Below are 21955 nucleotides of genomic sequence, written 5' to 3'. Positions count from 1 at the left end.
TCCCATAGGAATGCGATTTTCACTTAATGCAATTTTATTGTCCCAAGGCCGAGTCCCAACAACCGGATGACCTTACGATTTACTGCAATTGCTGCACATTCTACCGATGAATTTTATTAATACTATTTTATCTAGAAATAATAATTACTTTATTGCTGGCAAATAAAATCCATAACAAGTTTACTCTCCCTCAAATTATTCCTCTATTTTTGAAAGTACTGCAAAGAAAAAAAAGAAAAAAAACTTTTTTTTACTTTCGATAGTAAAATTTATCGACGATAAAATATTTATTATCAATAAAATTTATTTTTTCTGAAATAAAACTAAAATGAAAATTAATGTGGTAAAATTAAACTTGTAAGTTTAATAAAAAATATTTAATGTATTATTTTTGGTATTTACAGTACCAGGGTTGATACAAAAATTTAATTTTGTTTTTTTCTGACTTTTCCCTGATTTCCAGACAAAATTTTAATTTTTTCCTGACCCTTAAGAATATTCTGATTCACTCTATTGATTAGATACTTAAAAAAATGTTCTATTCTTCAAAATTATTTTCATAACTTCAATTCTATTATTATTTTCTACAATTTTAACTTTAAAGTAAAATTCTTCTTTAAATATATTTTTATTAAACTTTGAAAAAGTTCTATACGAATTTTCAAATCGATTTGTTTACAATTTAATTTTACAGAAATTTCGATAATTCGAAAATTCTTCAATTATGAAATATTATATTAGAAAAAACAGTTCAATTAAACTTTTTCAAAAAAATAATTCTACAGAAATGTTAGATAAAAGTATGAAAAATTCAGATTTTCAAAGATTTTAATTTGAAACCTTTTCAAAATTCAATTATTTCTAAAATTTACGCCGAAATTCTAATTATTATCTCAAATTTTAATTGAAATTCAATTTTTAAATTAATTTTTATTAGAAAATTCTACGAGAATTCAATCAATATTTAAATAAAAAAATAAATATTTCAATGAATAATTGAATGTTTCTTAAAATTGAGTTCTCATGAAGAATTTGTCAACAAATTTTTAAATAATAGAATTCTTTCGACAAAAAGAAATGAAATTATTCTTAAAAATTATAATTTTTAAGAATGATTTCATTTTTCGGGGAATTCAATTATTAAAAAAAATTTATCCTACGACGCTTTTAAAATTCAATTATTATCAAAAATTTTAACTGAAATTAATTATTAAATGAATTTTTATTAGAAAATTCTATGAGAATTCAATTATTTAAATCAAAAAATTAATAATTTGTCGGATAATTGAATATTTCTTAAAATTAAATAAATTATTATTAATAATTATTATTAATAATTATTCTTCTAAAGAATGTTATAAATTTTTTTTAAATAATTGAATTCTTTTGATCAAGTTTAATAAAATTCTTAAGATTTAATTAATTTTTGGAGCAATTAATTTAAGATTGAATTAAAAACAATTAAAATTTAGCGACGAGTTTTATTATTTATGCAAATAATTGAATTCACCTGAAGAATTTTATTTTTTATGAAAATAATTGAATACATTCGAGAAATTTTCTTAAAATTTGAAAATTGAATTCATCTAAAGAATTTTATTATTTATGAAAATTTATTGAATTTTTGCGAATTCTTCTTTAATTTTTAAAAATAATTGAATACTTTCAAGAAATTTTATTAGAAAATAAAAATAATTGAATTTCTCCGAAGAATTCTTTTTTAATTTTTAAAAATAATTGAATATTTTCAATAAATTTTATTAAAATATAAAAATAATTGAATTTCTGCGAAGAATTGTTTTTTTATTTTTAAAAATAATTGAATTCTTTGAACGAATTTTTAATAAAATTTGTAAGATTAATTGCATTTTTGAGGAATTTATTTAAAATTGAATAAAAAAAATTATTTGTAAAAATAAATAAATTCCCGTAAAAAATTTTATTATTCTTTTTTTAATAATTGAAGGGCTACATAAAATAAGGGGACGAACGCGAGGCTTGGAAGGGATACTACCAGTCGGGTAGCAGTGACAGGCCTTGAGCCGCTCGCTGCTACCTGACTGATATTATCCCTTTCAACCATGCGTTCGTCCCCTTATTTTATGTAGCCCTTCAATTGTATTCTTTATAAATTTATTATTTATAAAGATAATTGAAATTTTGACGAGAATTTTGAAGAATTTTTTAAAATAATTGAATTTTTGCGAAGAATTTTTTTTGTTTTTTAATAATTGAATTCTTTTGGAAAATTTTATTAAAATAGTAGATATTTAAAAATCATTGACTTGAGGAAAATTTTTGAAAATAATTAAAGTTTTGCCAAGAATTTTATTAAAAATTTTGAAAACAATTGAATTTTTGCTAAGAATTTTATTACTTTTGAAAATAATTAAATTTTTTCAAAGATTTGAAACTTCTCTAAAATTCAATGTTTTTTAGTGCTTTTAACTACAATTTTTCTATAAATTTATTAAAATTTCTAATTCAATTTATTAAAAATTTAAATTTTCTAAAATTTTAAATTAAAACTTTTTGAAGTTCATCTATATTTATGAAAATTGAAACCCAACTCTTTTAAAATTCAATTAATTTTGAAAGATTTAAGTACATAAAATTATTCATTAAATAATTTATAAGTAATAATTTTATGGTACAGTTTTACAAGAATTAAGTTATTTAAAGAGAAATTATTGTCAGAAATAGACAAGAAAATCCAAATTTTTTTTATAAATTCTAAAAATTAAATTTTTTTCAGTACTTTTAAAAAAATTCCCTGACCTGTTGCAACCCTGAGTACCAGACAAAGAGTCTCGTATCGAGAACAAAGAAAATTGCAAAATTTGACTTCGATTTTAAATTAAAATGAATTTCAGTTCTAAAATATAATTTGCCATTGCATTTTCAACACTTCCATTTTCTGTTGTTCTAATTTTTGTTATTCTATTTTTTTCCATTCCTCTTCTTTTTCTCTTATTTGTTGAATTTTTAACTTCTCGCGATTTTTAATTGTAAAAAAAATATCTGCGATTCCTGCGCATATATGAGATTCAGAAAAGGGGTACGAAAATGAACATTGGAAATATAGTGAGATGAGCACGTCCCACAGAGCTTCCAGCATCGAATAATTGCAGCTTGCTGCGAAAATTTGCGGCTTCCTGCGAATGGAGTTTTGCCGTAAATTTACTCTCTCTTATTCCCTGTCTGTATGTCAGGTGCCTACCCAGTAGTTCAAGACACCTACGTGTGCTTAACTGCAGGGCATTCGTCTTTTAACATTTAGAAGTGTCTTCCCAGTGCACCTGCTGAGAATTATATTGGCTGCCCAGCAGGTTTAGATTTTTTCCCCTTTTTCTTTTCTTTTTTTGTGCGAAAAAAATTTTATTTTTAATTCCCACATTGCAGATTTTATCCTTTCAACACAAAGGCAAAATAAAGTCACCTTCAATCCTTCGAAAACCAAACGCAATCGAATCACCGTGTGTATATATGTAAAAGAAATTACTATTAAACAAAGTATGTTATTTATTTAAAATTTTAAATTATCTATTTTGAATAAATAAATAAATTACGTAAACAAAATTTAACATTTTTTAAATAAATTAATTAAATAAACAAAATTACTTTTTAAATTTAAATTAACAAATTTAAAAACAATTGAACGTAAAAATTTTTAATTCATATTTTCTTTATAAAAATAAACTATAAATTGGAATATATAGTCTTAATATTATTATAATTATAATAATCATATATATTCTGACATAGGAAATTCAGAAATTTTTATTAAAAGTTGTGAAAAAAATTTAATTTTTATAATTCATAAGAAAATTATGAATTTTTGTGTCTTTTTTGTTTTTGAAAAATTTTAATAATTCAAAATTTTCTAAAATTAGTTGAATTTGTCAATATATATTTAATTAATTATTAAAAATAATGGATTTATAGTAGAATTTTAGTTAAAAACCCCCAAAAAATTGATTTTTGAAGAAGTTACAAATGATTGCAGAAATTCAATTATTTTTTTCAAAAGTAATAAAATTCTTAGCACAAAATTCAATTATGTTCAAAATTTTAAAAAAAATCTCGACAAAATCTTAATTATTATCTTTATAAAAAAAATTCTTCAAATTTCAATTATTTTCAAAATTTTAATAAAATTCTTCAAAATTCAATTATTTCCAAAAATTTTAATACAATTCTTGACAAAATTTTAATTATTTAAAAAAATTTTTCTCATTTCAATGATTTTCAATAACTACCATTTTAATAAAATTACCCAAAAGAATTCAATTATTTAAAAAAATTTTTAATAAAATTGTACGCAAATATTTAATTATTTCCATAAATAATAAAAATTTCACAGGAATTCCAGTATTTACAAATTTTTATATGTTTCTTCTCAATAATTCAATTATTTTCAAAAATAATAAAACTCATCGCAGATTTTCAATTATTTTTTATACAATTTTAATCCAATTCCTCGCAAAATGCAATTTATCTTAAAAATTTTATTAAAATTCTTTAAAAGAATTCAACTTTTTTCAAAAATTTTTCATAATTTAAAATAATTCAATTATTTAAATAGATTTTTATAAAATTTTTTACAAGTTGAATTCAATTATTTTTATAAATAACAAAATTCTTCTGAGGAATTCAATTATTTTTTTTAAATTTTAATGAAATTCGTTGCAAACGTTTAATTATTTTCACAAATAATAAAACTCATTGTAGAATTTTAATTATTTTTAATACAATTGTAAACAAATTCATCGAAAAATGTAAATATTCGTAAATATTTAAGGAGATTAATATAGTTAATAATTTATAATAATTAAAATAAATACTTAGAAGTTTAATTTTGAAAAATTTACTTTTACTTTATAACTTGGGAAAAGTTAATAGTCTCATAATATTTGAAAAAAAAGAATGGAAATTTATTCCCGTTTTGAAAACAAGCAAGTTTCAATTTTAATAAATTCAAGTTATTTTAATGAGTCGCTTCATTTAATTATCCATTGGGTATTTTTATTAAGGCCCAGAAATTAAACTATAAAGTTTAAATAGGCCTTTGGAATATATTAAAATAATGAATTGTTCTAGTAATTTCACGACTAAGAGTTTTTTTTTGTCAGTAAAATTACTCGAGTTCAATTTTCCCTGGTCGTTCGATAAATTCAGTTCTCTCTTAATTAGAATAATTAACTTCTATTAATTAAAACATCGATATAATTTACTTGCAAATTTTTTTTAAAAAAAAGGTTAATACTAATAATATTTATTATTAATATCGAAAGAAAAAAGAAATGATACAAAAAAGTCGTTTAGTCGATTATAAAAAATAGAAAAAAAGTCGAAAAAGTCTTTTATTTAATTCATATGCAGTAATGTCACAAGAATTTTATTTTGTATTTTCCTGGATTTTTCTCTTTCACTGATTTTTAAATTCAAGTATTCAAAACTTGAATAATATTGTTAATTATAAATATTTATTTGTTTTTACGTGAAATAAAATCTAAAAAATTTCAATAAAACTTCTGAAATTTAATAATTTGTTTCTTCTTTGAAAAAACAGTTGAAAAAGTATAAATTTTTGAAAATAACTCGAAAAAAGGCGCTTTTTTCAAAATAGTCAAAAAAAATTGAAAAAGTCATAATATTTGAGGCCTGATTAGTGTTTACTAATTGTAATAAATATTATTAGTAAAAATAGTAGTCACTAAAAAATTTTATTATTAATAAATATTAGTAGTAAATATTGTCATTAATAATAATATTAATTAATAACAGTAACATTTACAAAAATGTATGATTAATAAATATTAGTAGTAAATGTAGCCATTAATAATAATAATATTAATAATTAATAATAATATTTACCAATATTTATTATTAACAATACTGTTTCCTAATTAGAAATACAAACTTGTATTTCTAATTTATCAAAAACCATAGAAATTAAAAATGAAAACTATAAAATTAAGAAAGAAAAAAATAATCCCAAATTCAAGGCGAAGAAAATTTGGGACATAAAAATCGTTTTTTATCAGCTTTCAAAAGAAAAAGCAGGGAAATTTTTGTTCCATGATTTAAAATTATGATAAAAAAAATTAAAATGAAATAGTAATAAATTCTATTTTGATACTATAAATGTCATACCTTATTATAAAAGTAGGTCTTTATTAGAGCTCCTGGGATGACACATGTATATATACACACACGCCATTCTCCTTTGTCATCATTATCATTATTCTGTCAACGGGTGCCTTTTTATAATCTCTGAGAGCTCGTTCCATTTTATTATATGGGTGACTTTCTTTCCTTCATGGTTTATGCTTTCATAGCGATGGCTCAGATTCCTCCGATAATCACCTTCACCCCATACACCTGGGCAGCTGCTGTCACAGACTTTTTGCCCTCTGCATCTATTATATTTCATATTTTATAATAGCAAAAGTGCCCTCGTTATTACGTTAGGTCACTGATTCTTGTTGGGTTGAGGAACCGGTATTTAGATCCCTGACATTTAATCTGAAACATATACACACTTACATTGGAATTCAAATTAGCGAAATAATTATTTTTCAAATTTAAACGAAGATTTTTCAGTTTCTTTACAAAATTGACACCGTTATAAAAAAAATATAATTATAATTATTACGAACGTAATTATTAGATTATGTAGTATATAATGTTCTTAAAGTTTTCAACGTTTAAATGAACGACAATATTTTTATTACTTCTTTAAATTTTCAATTTTATTATTTTACTATATAGCAAATGTTACGCGCAAAACTTGATATTCGATTTTTTATTAATATGCAAATTACAATATTTTTTATTTTAAAATATGAATTTTTGAATAATTTTAGATTCAAACTTTAAAAATTAATTCAATTATTTAAATTAATTAAAAAAAATTATTAAATTCAATTATCAACTAATTTACTAATTAATTATTCTTGATTATTAATTTCAAAAATTTTAACAAAATTTTTCGCAAAAATTCAATTATTTTCATAAATAATAACATTCTTCCAAGGAATTTAATTATTTTTAAACAAAATTTTAATAAAATTTCACGAACGAATACAATTATTTTCGAAAATTTTAATAAATCCTTCGAAACAATATTAAAAACTTTTTTTAAATAGTAAAGTCTTTGCAAAAATTCAATTGTTTTAAAAAAAATTTCACGAAAGAATTCAATTTTTTTTTAATTTTTAATAATATTTTTAGACAAAATTAAATTATTTTCTAAACTCTTAATAAATCATTCGAAACAATTCAATTTTACTTATAAATAGTAATAAATTCTTTGCGAAAATTCAATTATTTTCAAAAAAATTTCATGAAAGAAGTAAAATTTTTCTTGATTCGTTCTAAAATTTTTTAAAAGAATCCAATTATTTTCTAAAATTTAAATAAATTCTTCGAAACAATACCATTATATTTATTAAATAGTAAAATTCATTTAAAAATTCCATTATTTTCAAAAAAATTTCATGAAAGAATTGAATTTTTAAGAGAAAACTCTCAATTCGTTATAAATTTTCTTAAAAGAATTCAATTCTTCTTCTAAAATTTTATAAAAATTAAATAATTAAATGTTAAATTTCAATCATTAACTATCGGTATTATTTTAAAAACTTGAAAGAAATTGTTCATAAAATTCAATTATTTCCAAAAATTTTAATTATAATTATTAAGGAAACTCCATTATTTAAACAAAATTAAAACTTAAAAGATATTCTTCAAAAATAATTTAATTAGAATTTTCAATAATGTGAACAAATATCTTCGCGAGAAGTCAATTAATTTTTCTAAATAATAAAATTCTTCGAAGGAATTTTATTATCAAATTTTTTGACAAAAATTTTTTCAACAGTTCGTTGATTTTCAATGCATTAATTTTACCTAAAATTGAAAATATTTAAAGAGAAAAATAAATTAAAAAAAAAAACGACATGAACTCGACAAAAGTTCTATAAACAAAACGCCATGATGGTTGTGAACAGGGGAAAAAGCGCCGTCAGTGTCAAATATTGAAACTAATATACCGGAAGTAACAATACGTTAAATAGGAATAAAAGAAACGCAAAAGTTTTTTTACTGTTCATAAACAAAAATAGTAGCAATTAATTAAAAGACTTCTAGTTACTAAATTCGATTCTGTAATATTTTATACCTTTTTAACACCCACTTGATTTGTAGGTTATGTTTCTTTGGCGATAATAGGAAAACTTTTTTTCGATTCACCAAACAATTGTTTTGTATTTAATTAAGAAAATAACACTAAAATTAGGTAATATACAAATTTAAAGAATTTTTCTGACGAAATTAAGGATAAATAGTAAGAAAAACTGCACGAACTCAAAAAAGAACTATGAACGAGACGCCATGATGGTTATAGGAGAGCGCCACCAGTGGCGAATGTTGAAACTAATATTCCGGAAGTAACAATACATTAATAGAATTTTTTGTTTATTTTGTTTATCAACAAAAATAATAGCGATTGGTTCGTTTTTCAAATAAATAACTTTTAATTGTCTATATTTTGTCAGATAAGAATTATTTGTAATATTTTACCTTTCGTAATACCCCCTTGATTTGTAGGTTATGTTGTTTGGCGACAATAGGAAAGCTTATTTTTTGCATTTTTTTGTGATCCGCCGAACAATTTTTCATATTTTCTAAACAAAATATCATAAAAATTACACTATGTACAACTTTTATTACTTTTTCTGACGAAATCAGGGGGAAATATTGGGAAAAAAGTACGAACTTGACAAAAGGACTGTGAACAAGACGCCATGATGCATGATGGTTATGAGAAAGCGCCGCCAGTGTCGAATATTGAAACTAATATACCGGAAGTGAAAATACATTAAAAGGAAAGAGGGAATATTGCAACAATTCTTTATTATTTATAATGTTTATAATAAAGAAATAATATTAATTAAAATTAACCTTTGATTATTACCTAAATTCTTTCGTTTTTGAAAAATAATTAATTTTTTTTTTGGAGGTTATGTTTTGTCAGAATTAAAATCGCAGTTTAAAGTAATAAAACTTGAGAAAAATGAAAGAAATGAATATTAAATAATCATTGCTTTTATCAAATTATTTTTGTTCCGAAATTGTACACAACTGTTGTCGAAATTTGTAAAGATTCAAGAGAAAAGTGACAGTTTACCTTTTATTTGCCTTTTTTCCACTAAACTTCTAATCTCAATTTGATACACGATCAGTAAAGAAGTTATCCAAATCGAGTGGAAAATAATAACTTTGATTACTTTCTCAAAGAAAATTGGTTAAAATGAAAAAAAATTGAGGAAAATAAAATTGACGCTTCACACACGTCCAAAGACAAACAGGAAGTAGCGACATCTTGTTTCCGGAAAAGCGCCACCAAATTTAGTGTCCGAACTATTAGACCGAAAGTTGTAGTCTGCTATACGAAATATAAATAAAAATAATAAAAATAAACCCTGTGTGAAAAATAACATTAATTGACGAATTTTATTTAATTACTCTAGTGAAATTACAATAAAAATAGTGAAAAATCAAAAACTAATTAATGAAAATAGAAAGCGATATAAAAAATGAAGTGCAACAAATTAGCGAAATCATTCAAACGAAATAAAATAAAAAAGGATTAAGATTTATTTACATAGTAACCTAATTTACTACTGTTTCAAGCAAAATACCAATTTTCTAAAAGTTCCTTTTCTTTTTTTTAATTTCAGATGGAAACTGAAGTGCGGGTTTTGAACCAAGATCTGGTCCGCACTCAAGAAGCTTTAAGAGCAGCGACGAAAAAATGTAGAGACCTGGTTAGAGAACTGGACAATAGAAATAGTAATCAAGCATCGGAGAGGAATCTTCGTGATCAACAATTATCAAGAATTCTTCGAGCTTTACTTGTTCTTGAGTCCCGTTTGAAACAGGAACAAAAATCAATTAGGCAATTGCTTTGCGAGAAGGATAATGTCATCAGGAATCAACAATTGGAAATTGCAAAACTCCGACGTTATACAAAAAATTATATCAAAGGCAAACGTGATCTCAGTTTAGGTCAATCAATAAATGTCGAGGAATCGATTCCAACTGAGAAAAATTCGTCTAATTTTCAGGTATAATTTTTATTTTTTTATTTTATACTATAATTTTGTAGTAATTTATACTTTATACTAATTTTATTCCTGAATTTTGACCTATATCAAAATTTTTTCCAGAAGTTCAATTATTTTCAAAATATTGTTAAAAATTCTCGTCAACATTTAAATTATCTTTATAAATAGCAAAATTCCTCGCCGAAATTCAATTATATTTAGGAATTTCCATAAAATGCATTGCAAAATTCAATTATTTTCAAAAGTAATAAAATTCAATTATTTTCGAAAATTTTAATAAAATTCATTGCAAACTTTCAATTATTTTCAATAAAATAATTGAATTTAAAAAAATTCAATTCTTACCAAGAATTCGATAATTTTTTTATACAATTTTAATAATATTTCTCAAATAAATTCAATTATTTTCTAGAAACTTAATAAAATTTTTTAAAAGAATTCAATTATTTTTAATACAATTATAGTTAAATTGATCGAAAGAATTTAATTCTTCGTAAGAATTCAATTCAATTGGAATAAAATTTCTTGAAAAAAAATGATGTATTTTCAAAAATTTTAATAAACTTTTTGGAATGAATTCAATTATTTTCTGCATTTTGATAAAATTGTTTATAAGAATTCAATTTTTTCAATGCAATGTTAATAAAATTTCTTGAAAGAAGTTAATTGTTTTTAGAAATTTTAATTAAATTCTGCGCAAAAAATCTATTGTTTTCAAAAGTTTTGATAAAATTCTTTAAAAGAAATCAAATATTTTCGGTACAATTTTAATTAAATTCTTTAAATAATTTCAATTATTTTAGTACAATTTTAATTAAATTTTTCTACAGCATACAATTATTTTCAAAAATAATAAAATTCAATTATTTTCAAAAAATTTAATAAAACTCATTGCTAAATTTCTATTATTTTCAAAAAATTTTCTTAATTCAATAATTTGTATATCTATTATTTTAAGAAAATTCTCCAAAAGAATTCAATTATTTAAAAACAATTTTGACAAAATTCTACACGAAAATTCAATTATTTTCTAAAATAATGAAAAATTTCACAGGAATTCAATTATTAAAAATAGAATTTGCATAAATTTTTTCGAAAAAAATCAGTTGTTTAAAAGTTTTTATAAAATTCTTCGCAATAATTAAATTATTTTCATAAATAATAAAATTCATTGTAGAATTTGAATTATTTTTTATACAATTTTAATCGAATTTCTCGAAAAATAAATTTAATTATTTAAAAATTTGTTGATAAATTTATGTATAAGAATCAAATTTTAAGAAATATTCAATTATTCAATAAATTATCTATTATCTATTATGTAATTGAATTCTCGTAGAATTTCTCTAATAAAAATTGAACTAAAAATTAATTTCAGTTAAAGTTTTAGAGAATAATTGAATTTTGTAAAGCTTTCAAATTGAAATCTTAAAAAATCTGAATTTTTTATAATTTTAATCAAAATTTCCATGAAACCAAATTTTATTTGCAAGCTAAATCGAAATTTTTAAAAGTTATTTCAAATTTTTAATTTCTAATTTATATTTAATTGAAGAATTTCCGAATAAGCGAAATTTCGTAAAATTGAATTGTAAACCAATGAATTTGGAAATTTTCAAAAGAACTTTATCAAAAATTTATTAAAAATATTTTATTTAAAGAAGAACTTTATCAAGAATTATTAAAAATGTTTTATTTAAAGATGAATTTTATTTAAAAATTGTAGAAAATAATTGGTATTTTTAATAATTTTACAATTAAAGAAATTCGTAATTAAATGCAATCGAACATTTTTTTGAGTATCTAATAATTTCTAGAGTAAATCAAAATATACCTTAGGGTCAGAGAAAAAGTCAAAATTTTGTCTTGAAATCAGGGAAAAGTCAGGAAAAAATTAAATAAAATTTTTGTGGCAACCCTGTTTTATTACTATAAATATATAAAATTATTTCCATTTAGAAAAGTCTCATAAATTATTGAAAATAATATTAAAACGATTTTTATTTCGTTCATTTTTTATACTTCATATTTTCATTTCTTTTATCCAGCGAAAGTGATTATTAAAAAAGAATATAAAAATCTCGAAAAAGTTTTTATGGTCAATTTCTTTTTCAAATATACAGTTAAATTCAATCATGTTCTTAAAATTTTTAGGAACCTAATTTCGAAAGTCGCAGTGAAACTCAATAAAAAGAAATAAATTAATTCAAAAATAAATTATTAGTTTTCAAATTCAAAATGCAAAGAGATTGATCGTGAAAGAAAGTTTTCTTTTAGAAAAAGCTTGACGAATTTTTCCTTATAATATAAAAGGAATAAAATCTTTCATATTAATTAAAGACCGGTGTCAGGATCATTTGATTATGAAAAGAATCATTTTCTATTATTTGATGTTGAAAAAAACTTCTTGAATATTATTTCTACTGTCGTTATGATCCTAAAAATCTGAACGTTCAAATGAACGAAATTCTTTTATTTCTTCTTCAAATTAAATTTTTATTACAATAATTTTGTGTCTTAAAAAAAATTAATTATAAAGTTTCTGAATGTAAAATTTGAGATTTTAATTTTAGATTTAATTAAAAGTAGTCAGTAATTTATGAAAATATTTTTAATAAAAAATATTCCGTTCATTTTAACGTTCAAAACTTATTTTATTTTTCTATAAAATTAATGTTATCGATTGTTTATTATCGGAAAATGTCATTCGTGGGGAAAATGTTATTAATAATAATAAATAATAAATCAGTGATGTAAAATAATTTGCTATTTATTTTCCAGGTCGACGAATATAATGGAAAGCGAGACAGCAGTTTAAGTAAAGACATTGAGAATTTAAAATGTGAAATAATCACAAAATTAAATGGTTCTAATTCACAAGAAATTCACGATGATCATTCACGTGGTATAACGAAAACACACAGTTTTGCCGGAAGTGATATTTCAAAGACAAGTTTGACAAGCAGTGAAAATACTGATGCCTCGATTATTACAACAACCACCGAGGGGAGTCCATCTTTATTGAGTACCGAGGGTTTTTGTGAAGGTGAAAGTACCGATGTCTCACCGGGTTCAACATTAAATAAATCCAGTAGATGTACACCGACAACGGTAACAGACAGCGAGAATGAAACAATGACAATATTAGATGACGACGAGACAATGATGAACGATGAGGGGAGTCGATTTTCAAAAAGAAGATTTGGCGTTTTAAGAGGAAAACCATTGAAAATTGGTTCATCGCGTATTCACGAGTTACCAAAAATAATCAGAACTGAAAGCACTGATGATGGAATGGATTCGAATTTTGTTTCTGACGAGGAGGAGAGACAGGAGCCAATTTATGTTAACTCGTGTACAGAAAATAATGTTAGAAATTTACAAGGAGCAATTAGAACAAATGAGGATTGTAGTAATAATAATATTAATCTGTAAGTATTCGAAGGAATATTTTTTTCAAATTGAAATGAATTTCTATTTATTTCTATTTTCTATTCTTTTTTATTTCACGTTTGCTCTAATTAATAAATTAATATGTTAGTTGCTGTTTGATTTTTTTTGTTTCCTAATTTTAAAAATAATATTTTTTCTTAAATGTTTAAAATTTTTTAATTAATCTACTGAAAGTCATTGAATTCAATTATTTTAAATACAATTATAATTGAATTCCAGGAAAAATTGAATTATTTCTAAATTCTTCGTAAGAATTCAATTCTATCAATAAATAGTAAAATTTCCACAAGAATTCAATTATTTCAAATAAATTTTCATAAAATTCTTCTCAAAAATTCACTTATTTTTTTAAATTTTGCAAACATTCAATTATTTGTAGAAATAATAAATTTTTTCGCAGGGATTTAATTATTTAAAAAAGTTTAAATAAAATTCTATTTACATTTTTTTTTAAGAATTTCATTAAATTTCGTTAAAATAATGTAATTTTTTAAAGTAATTTTAATTGGAAATTTTGAAACATTTTATTATTTAATTTATGAAACTAATTGAATTCCTTTCTAGAATTTTCTTATTTATGAAAATATTTTAATTCTTGCAACGAATTTTCTTATTTATGAAAATAATTAAATTCTTGCGGAGGATTTTACAATACATAAAAATAATTGAATTGTTTCGAAGCATTTTATCTGAATTCTTGAAAATAGTTGAATTTTTAAAAGGAATTTTATTAAATATTTTGAAAATAATAATTTTTAAAACAAATTTTTAACATAAAAATTCACTTATTAACTGTTTATTATTTATTATTTTGAAAAATAATAAAATTCGTCTCAGAAAATCAATTATTTTCCAAAATTTCAATACAATTCTTCAAAAGAATTCAATTATTTTTATAAATAATAAAAATTTCTTAAAAATTCAATTATTTTCATAAATAAATCAATTATTCGCAAGAATTCGATAATTTTTAATACAATTTTAATAATATTTCTCAAATAATTTCAATTATTTTCTACAAAATTGATAAAATTGTTTATAAGAATTCAATTATTTTTAATACAATTATAATTAAATTGATCGAAAGAATTGAATTTTTTGTAAGAATTCAATTATTTTTGAAAATAATAAAATTCTTGGCAAAATTGAAAATTTTTTTCAATTCATTTGGAATAAAATTTCTGAAAAAAAATAAATTTTGTATTTTTAAAAATTTTATTAAACTTTTTGGAATAAATTTAAATATTTTCTGGAATTTTAATAAAATTCTTTATAGGAAGGAATTATTTAAAAAAAATTTAATTAAATTCCTTAAATAATTTCAATTATTTTAGTACAATTTTAATTGACTTCTTCTAAAGAATGCAATTATTTTCAAAAATTTTAATTAAATTCTTCGTAATAATTCAATTTTTTCATAAATAACAAAATTCTTCGCAAGAATTCAATTATTTTCAAAAATAATACAATTCTTCACAAGAATTCAATTATTTTTTATGCAAATTTTAATAAAATTTATCAAATTCAATTTCTTTCTAAAAATTTGATAAAATTGTTTATGAGAATTCAATTTTTTTAAATAAAATTTTAAGAACAATTTTTTTTTTTAATTTTAATTGAATTCTGCGCAGAAATTCAATTATTTAAAAAAAAAGATAAAATACTTTAGAAGAATTCAAGTATTTTCAGTACAATTTGAATTAAATTACTGGAAAGAATTTATTTATTAAAAAAAATTTTTTTTTTGAAATTATTCAAATTAATTGAAATATTTTCTAAAGTTGTTGTAATAAAATTCTAAACAAAAGTTAAATTATTTCATATTTGAAATTGTAAAAGTCGTAAAAATTAGAACATTTTTTTAACTATAATTTTATTTTCAAAAAATGTTTAAATCCATTTTTTAACGCAAAATTATGAAAAATAATATAATTTACATATAAAGTTTACTTGCAAAAATCTTTCTACAAATCTTATTCTCTGATTTTTTTTTATTTAAAATTTTTCTAAAGTTTTTGTAAGTATCCAACAAAATTCAAAAACATATTCTTTATTTTTTCTAAATTTCTCTTTATAAACTTTTCAATTTGATTTTCAATTCTTCAAACAAAAATTTGAGATTCAAATTGTTCTTTATCTTCGAGAATGTACCTAAATTATTTTTCAAAAGTAATTCTTAATTTGAATTTATTTCAAATAGAATTTTTGTCCTAAAACAATTTAAATAGATAACTTTTTCTCTAAAATTTGTCCTTCTAACATTTCTCTTCGATATTTTTATTTTCTTATCTTTTCCATATTCTTAAAAACCGGAATAAATTTTTAAATAAAGAAAATTTAATCGTAATTATAACTCTACATGAAATATATAAAGAGAAATTCTTTTACTTTTTTTTTATTTGGAACTTCAGTTGAAAATTATTTTCTTAAAGTTCTAAATTTAAAATTAACTGTTGTTTCTAAGAGGCAGAATATTATAATATTCTGCCTCTTAGAATTAAATAAATTTACTTATTAACTAATTATTGTTATTATTATTTATTATTTTCAAAAGTAATAAAATTCTTTGCAGAAATTCAATTATTTTCCAAAATTTTAATAAAATTCTTCGCAAGAATTCAATTATTTTCATGAATAATTCAATTTTTCACAAGAATTCAATAATTTTCTAATACAATTTTTATAAAATTCCTGAAATAAATTTAATTATTTTGTACAAATTTGATAAAATTGTTTACAAGAATAAATAAATAAATTTGATTTTAAATAATTCCTTAAATAAGGATAATTAAATTAATAATTCTTTAAATTCCTTAAATCAGTTGGATTTGAAATGAAAAGGCGAAATTGCGAAGAAAATATCATTTTAATTTTTAAATAATAATTTAAATAATTTAATTTTAAATTTGATGACTTATTGAAAACTTGTGTCAACAGAATATCAAAAATCGAGCCAGAGGAACAGAATCAGGAGGATACGAGTGGAAATTGGTACAGCGATCCGGATGAGGACAGGATAAGCGACGACGTCTTTAGACACACAACATATCGTCCAAATGGCAATCACAATTCCGTTCTTGAATGCGTTAATCAAATTCTTCTCAGGGATATGGAGGAGGACGAGAAAGTTCTCTCAATTCCAAGACGATTCAAGCATCGTGGGAAAATCGTTCGTTTCCAACCGGCCCGACTCTCAGACATTGAATCAGTTGGATCCGAGATGGAAAGGCGAAATTCCGAGGAAACACCAATTGACAGTGAAGTGACAAACGAAATCGAACCATCAGAAAATGACACCGAATCACTAGCATTTGATCCAACAGCATCCGAGGACGAATACGGAATGAGAATCGAAGAATCATCATCATCATCATTATCATCAACACAATTAATTGTCAATACAATTGAACCCGAATTAACAATCGACGAGAATGAAAAACCCCGACCAATTGTCATCATAGAACCGAAAATTGAACACGAAGAAAATCAAAAGAAACAAAAACAACAACAACTCTCCTTTGTCCTTCCACAAAAAGTCAAAGGCTCACCAAATTTAAGTCCAACAGTAAAAATGGAAAGAATTGAGGAAAAGACATGTCTTCAAATGTCATCAAAGGGTTTAACATTAGCCAAGAATCTCGATTACGAGGACATTGAATCATTGCCCGATGTGATATCATCACCGCCGCCACCACCAAAGACACCACCCGCTCTACCACCAAAGCCACAATTTATGAATAATACTCTTGTCTTGAAAAAAATACCAAGTCCATCGTTCTTAATCGATGAAACGAGAAAGAAGACTGTCCCTGATGTTGAGCAAGGAAAAAATCTCTTTCCCTTTTCATCGCCAATTAAAACAACCTCGGTGAAGAGTCTGAAATTTGATGACGATTCCAGTGGCAGTGAATCAAGTCTTTGGAAAAATCGTTTCAATAACGTGCGTTCTTCATTTAAATCAAAACATTCACCGAGTAATAAAGATGAGCAGAGAAAAATTCCAAGGGTTACGAATATTGTTAGGCATTTCGAGGAATTTAAAATCGGAGGCGAGAATGAGGAGAGACTCAGTGATCGAATTAAACCAAGAGAAAGGTAATTTTATTTTTTTTTAATTAAATTGAAATTTCTTTAATTTAACAAATTTTTTTAACAAAGAAGATTACATTTACAAATTAAATCTTTAAATCTATCTTCTATATTAATAATCGTTGTATTTTGGTAATCTGTTCGCAGTTTGAAGATAGTTGTAGACTGCTTTTTTGATTCTTAACTTTTTAAAAAAATTTTCTTTTTAAATATATTTTCAATTTTAAAATTAAGGTATTGAAAATCATTGAATTTTTGCAAAGAATCTAATCAAAAAATTTCAAGAGAATAATTAAATTCCTTCGAAGAATTTTTTTATTTATAAAAATAATTAAATTCTCGCGAAGAATTTTGTTAAAATTTTTTAAAATACTAATTAAATTCTTTTGAAGAATTCCTTTTAATTTTAATAAAATAATAGAGTTTTTTAAATAGTTTTAATGGAAAATTTTGAAAGCAAATGAATTTTATTAAAATTGTATTGAAAATAATTGAATTCCTGTTAAGAATTTTATTATTTGTAAAAATAATTTAATTCTTGCGAAGAATTATATTATTTTTAAAAATAATTGAATTGTTATAAAGAACTTATTAAAATTTTTACAAAATATATTAATTTTATGTAAATATTTGAAAATAATTCAATTCTTTCGAAGAATCCTATTAACATTGTTTTGAAAAGAATTGAATTTCTGCAAAGGATTTTACTATTTATGAAAATAATTGAATTATTGTGAAGAATTTTACTATTTTTAAAAATAATTAAAATGTTTCGAAGAAATTATTAAAATTGTAGAAAATAGTTGAATTGTTTTGAAGAATTTTATAAAAATATTTGAAAATAATTAAATTCTTTCCAGAAATTCTATTAAAGTTGTATAAAAAATAATTGAATTCATCAGAAGAATTTTATAATTTTTTAAAAATAATTGAATTCTTTCAATTTTTTTGATGAATATTTTTTAAAATTGCATTGAAAGTAATTTAATTTTCATATAGAATTTTTTAAAAATATTTTGAGAATAATTGAATTATTTTTAGAAAATTTTTAATTCTTGTTGAAAATGAGATTTATGGAAATTTTTGAAAAGATTTAAATTTTGTTGTGTAATTTTATTTAAATTGTAATAAAAATTTAATTCCTACAAAGAATTTTAGTATTTATAAAAATAATTGTATTGTTTCGAAAAATTTATTTAAATTTTAGGAAATAATTGAATTTTATGAAAATATTTTAAAATATTTGAATTCTTTCGAGGAATTCAAAAAATTTTACTATTTATAAAAATAATTGAATTGTTTCCAAGGATTTATTAAAATTTTTAAAAAAATTGAATTATTTCCTGAAATTTTATAACAAATTAAGAAAAAAATTAAATTTTTGCAAAAAATTTTATTGAAATTTAAAAAATGATTAAATTTTTTTATTTATTAAAATAATTGAACATTTTTAAGATTACTAAAATTGTTATAAATTTGTTTATTTTTGAGAATAATTGAATTCTTGCGAAATATTTTATTAATTTTTAAAGTAATTGAATTTTTTTTGTGAATTATTATGAATTCAATTATTAAAATTGTATTTTAAATAATTGAATTCTTGCGAAGAATTTAATTATTTGTTTAATTGAATTGAATTCCTATAAAAAATGGTATCAAAATTTTTTAAAATAATTGAATTATTTTGAAGAATTTTTTTGAAAATCGTTGAATTCTTCTAAAGAGTGGAAAATTATTAAATTCTTCCAAGAATTATAATTAATTCAATTTTTAAAATTGATTTAAATTCGATAATTTGTGAAAATAATTAAATATTTATGAAAATTATTATTAATTCAATTATTAAAATTGTTCTAAATTTGATTATTTTTGAATATAATTGAATTCTTGCGAAAATTTTTATTATTGATTAAAATAATTGAATTTGTTCGAGATTTATTGTAAAATTAATTATTAAAATTGTATTATTATTTATAATATTATAATATTTCAATTCTAATGAAAAATGTTATTAGAATTTTTAGAAATAATTGAATTCTTTCGAGAATTATTATTGTTAAGAGTTTTATTATTTATGAAGTTAATTGAATTCTCACATAAAGTTGTACAAAATTTTTTAAATTAATTTCTTTTCAAAGAATTTAAAAAAAAATTTGGAAAAATTACATTTTTTGGAGAAATTTAATAAAAATTATATTGAAAATAATTGAATTTATTTGAGAAATTTTTATTAAGATTGTATAAAAAATAATTGATTTCTTGCTAAAAAATTCAATTATTTATGAAAATAATTGAATTCTTGCTAAAAATTCAATTATTTATGAAAATAATTGAAATTTTGCGAATAATTGAATTATTTATGAAAATAATTGAATTCTTGCCAAAAATTCAATTATTTATGAAAATAATTGATTTCTTGCTAAAAAATTGAATTATTTATGAAAATAATTGAATTCTTGTGAAAAATTTTATTAAAATCTTTGAAAAGAATTGAATTCTTTATCGCGAAATGTTATTAAAATAATTTTTAATTTACATTAATTTCATTTTATTTCAGACACGTGCTTGTCTCACAATTCGACGAGGACTTTGACATTAGACAGAATTTTGAGGAATTCAATTTGGACGATTGTGATCTATCTGACGATCCAGATCGACCGGAAGGCGATGGTTCAGAGACCTTAACGACCGTTGGCGTAATTAGCGGCCAAACTGAAAACACATTAAGAAACAAGGATAATAATAATATCGTGATTCCAATCGATAACGCAAATAATGGCTACGATCATTTCTTGGAAGCTACGGGACTCAGTACAAAATCAATTTTAACACCGTCGCGTCTCCTCAGCAATCATAAAAGTATGCTCAAGCCAAAAGACATAAAATACAAAAATATGATAAAATCAAATGCAGTTCTGGAAAAACATGGACCAAGTCATACGCACGTTAGACATTGGACTGGGCCGTTTGTTTGACAGTGCGCCAAAAATAATTTGCCAGTCGAATCTCAAATTCGAGGAAAATCGCCTACGAGACGGAAAGATTCTTCTTAGCACTAATTGTAAACGTTTAATTCACGATTTAGAAGAAATCACCTTTTAGAATAGTACAAGAAAGAAATTCTTTTAAAAAACATTCTTTTAAAATAATTCTTTTAAAAATGATTCTTTTAAAAATCATTGTTTTTCTTTTAAAATCTCTCGATTTTATTTTTAATTATTATATTATTTATTTATTCTTTTGATATAATTTGTAAATTGCATAATATTACTTTTAAAATAGTAAAAGATATATGTATATTATCTTTGTGGAGAAAAAAAGACGTGTCAACTTTTTCATTTAAAAAAAAACAGATTCTTGTACATTGTAAATCCTTTTTACTTTTATAATTTGTAAATGAAAATTGTTATCTTCTTTAGCTTTGTCCTATCTGTGACATAAATTGTAAGACTCGATGTTACATTCTTCTGAGAAGATTATTTAGATTGATGAAAGTTCAATAAACTTTGTCGCATTTAAAGTAAATTCAAAATTCTCTGTTCTTTATTCCCTTCCACATTTTTTTTGAAAAAAAGAAGATTAAAAGATTAATACTTATTAAATATTCATTAATGTTGGTTTAATTTACTAATTCTATTCGGAATTTAGAAATAAATTCTTTATAATTTATTTATAGTCCGGAAAAATATTAATTTACATAAAAATGAAATTTAAACATTATCTTTGCGGAAATAATTTCAAAATAAATAAATTTCTGAAAAAAATTGCTTTTAATTAAAATAAAATTTATAACATTATTAAAAATTGTAACATTTTAAAAAAACTTCCGAGATTTGAAGAATTTCAAAACAGTTGAATTTTAAATTTTAGTAATAAATTTTTTTTAATTTAGTAAATAATTTATTATTTTAAATAAATGAGAAATTTAACATAAAAATCACATAAAGAATTCATTATGTAAAATATAATCTTCACAAAAAAAAGAGTACCTACCTAATTAATGTTTATTAATTAATAGAAATAAAATTAATACATGAAACCGAAATTAAACCAATGTTTAACTTTTTTTAAATAATTTTTCGTTTTAAATATTTTTAATTCTAAAATTAATGCATTGAAAATCATCGAATTGTTGCAAAGAATATTATCAAAAAAATATGATAATTATAGAATTTCTTCAAAGAGTCTTCTTATTTAGGAAAATACTTGAATTCTCGCAAAAAATTGTGTTAAAATTTTTAAAACTGTTAATTAAATTCTTTTTGAAGAATTACTTTGAA

At 21.6% G+C, this 21955-nt stretch overlaps 1 protein-coding gene across 7 annotated transcripts in view; it reads left to right on the top strand.

The window, feature by feature from the left end:
- Positions 1–20886, top strand: part of LOC122511507 (uncharacterized protein DDB_G0284459-like) — a 150559-nt gene extending 129673 nt beyond the window's left edge. For all 7 annotated transcript variants that reach the window (XM_043626796.1, XM_043626795.1, XM_043626799.1 and 4 more), the window contains 4 exons: positions 9747–10133; positions 12915–13564; positions 16524–17681; positions 20233–20886. In XM_043626796.1, the coding sequence (XP_043482731.1) occupies positions 9747–10133; positions 12915–13564; positions 16524–17681; positions 20233–20650 (2613 nt within the window). In that variant the 3' untranslated portion in view covers positions 20651–20886. The remainder of the gene's footprint in view (positions 1–9746; positions 10134–12914; positions 13565–16523; positions 17682–20232) is intronic.
- The last annotated feature ends 1069 nt before the right edge of the window (positions 20887–21955 follow it).

Source organism: Leptopilina heterotoma, unplaced genomic scaffold, assembly GCF_015476425.1.
Source record: "Leptopilina heterotoma isolate Lh14 unplaced genomic scaffold, ASM1547642v1 Lhet_85, whole genome shotgun sequence".
Lineage (NCBI taxonomy): Eukaryota > Metazoa > Arthropoda > Insecta > Hymenoptera > Figitidae > Leptopilina > Leptopilina heterotoma.
This window is presented reverse-complemented; position numbering and strand designations above follow the sequence as displayed.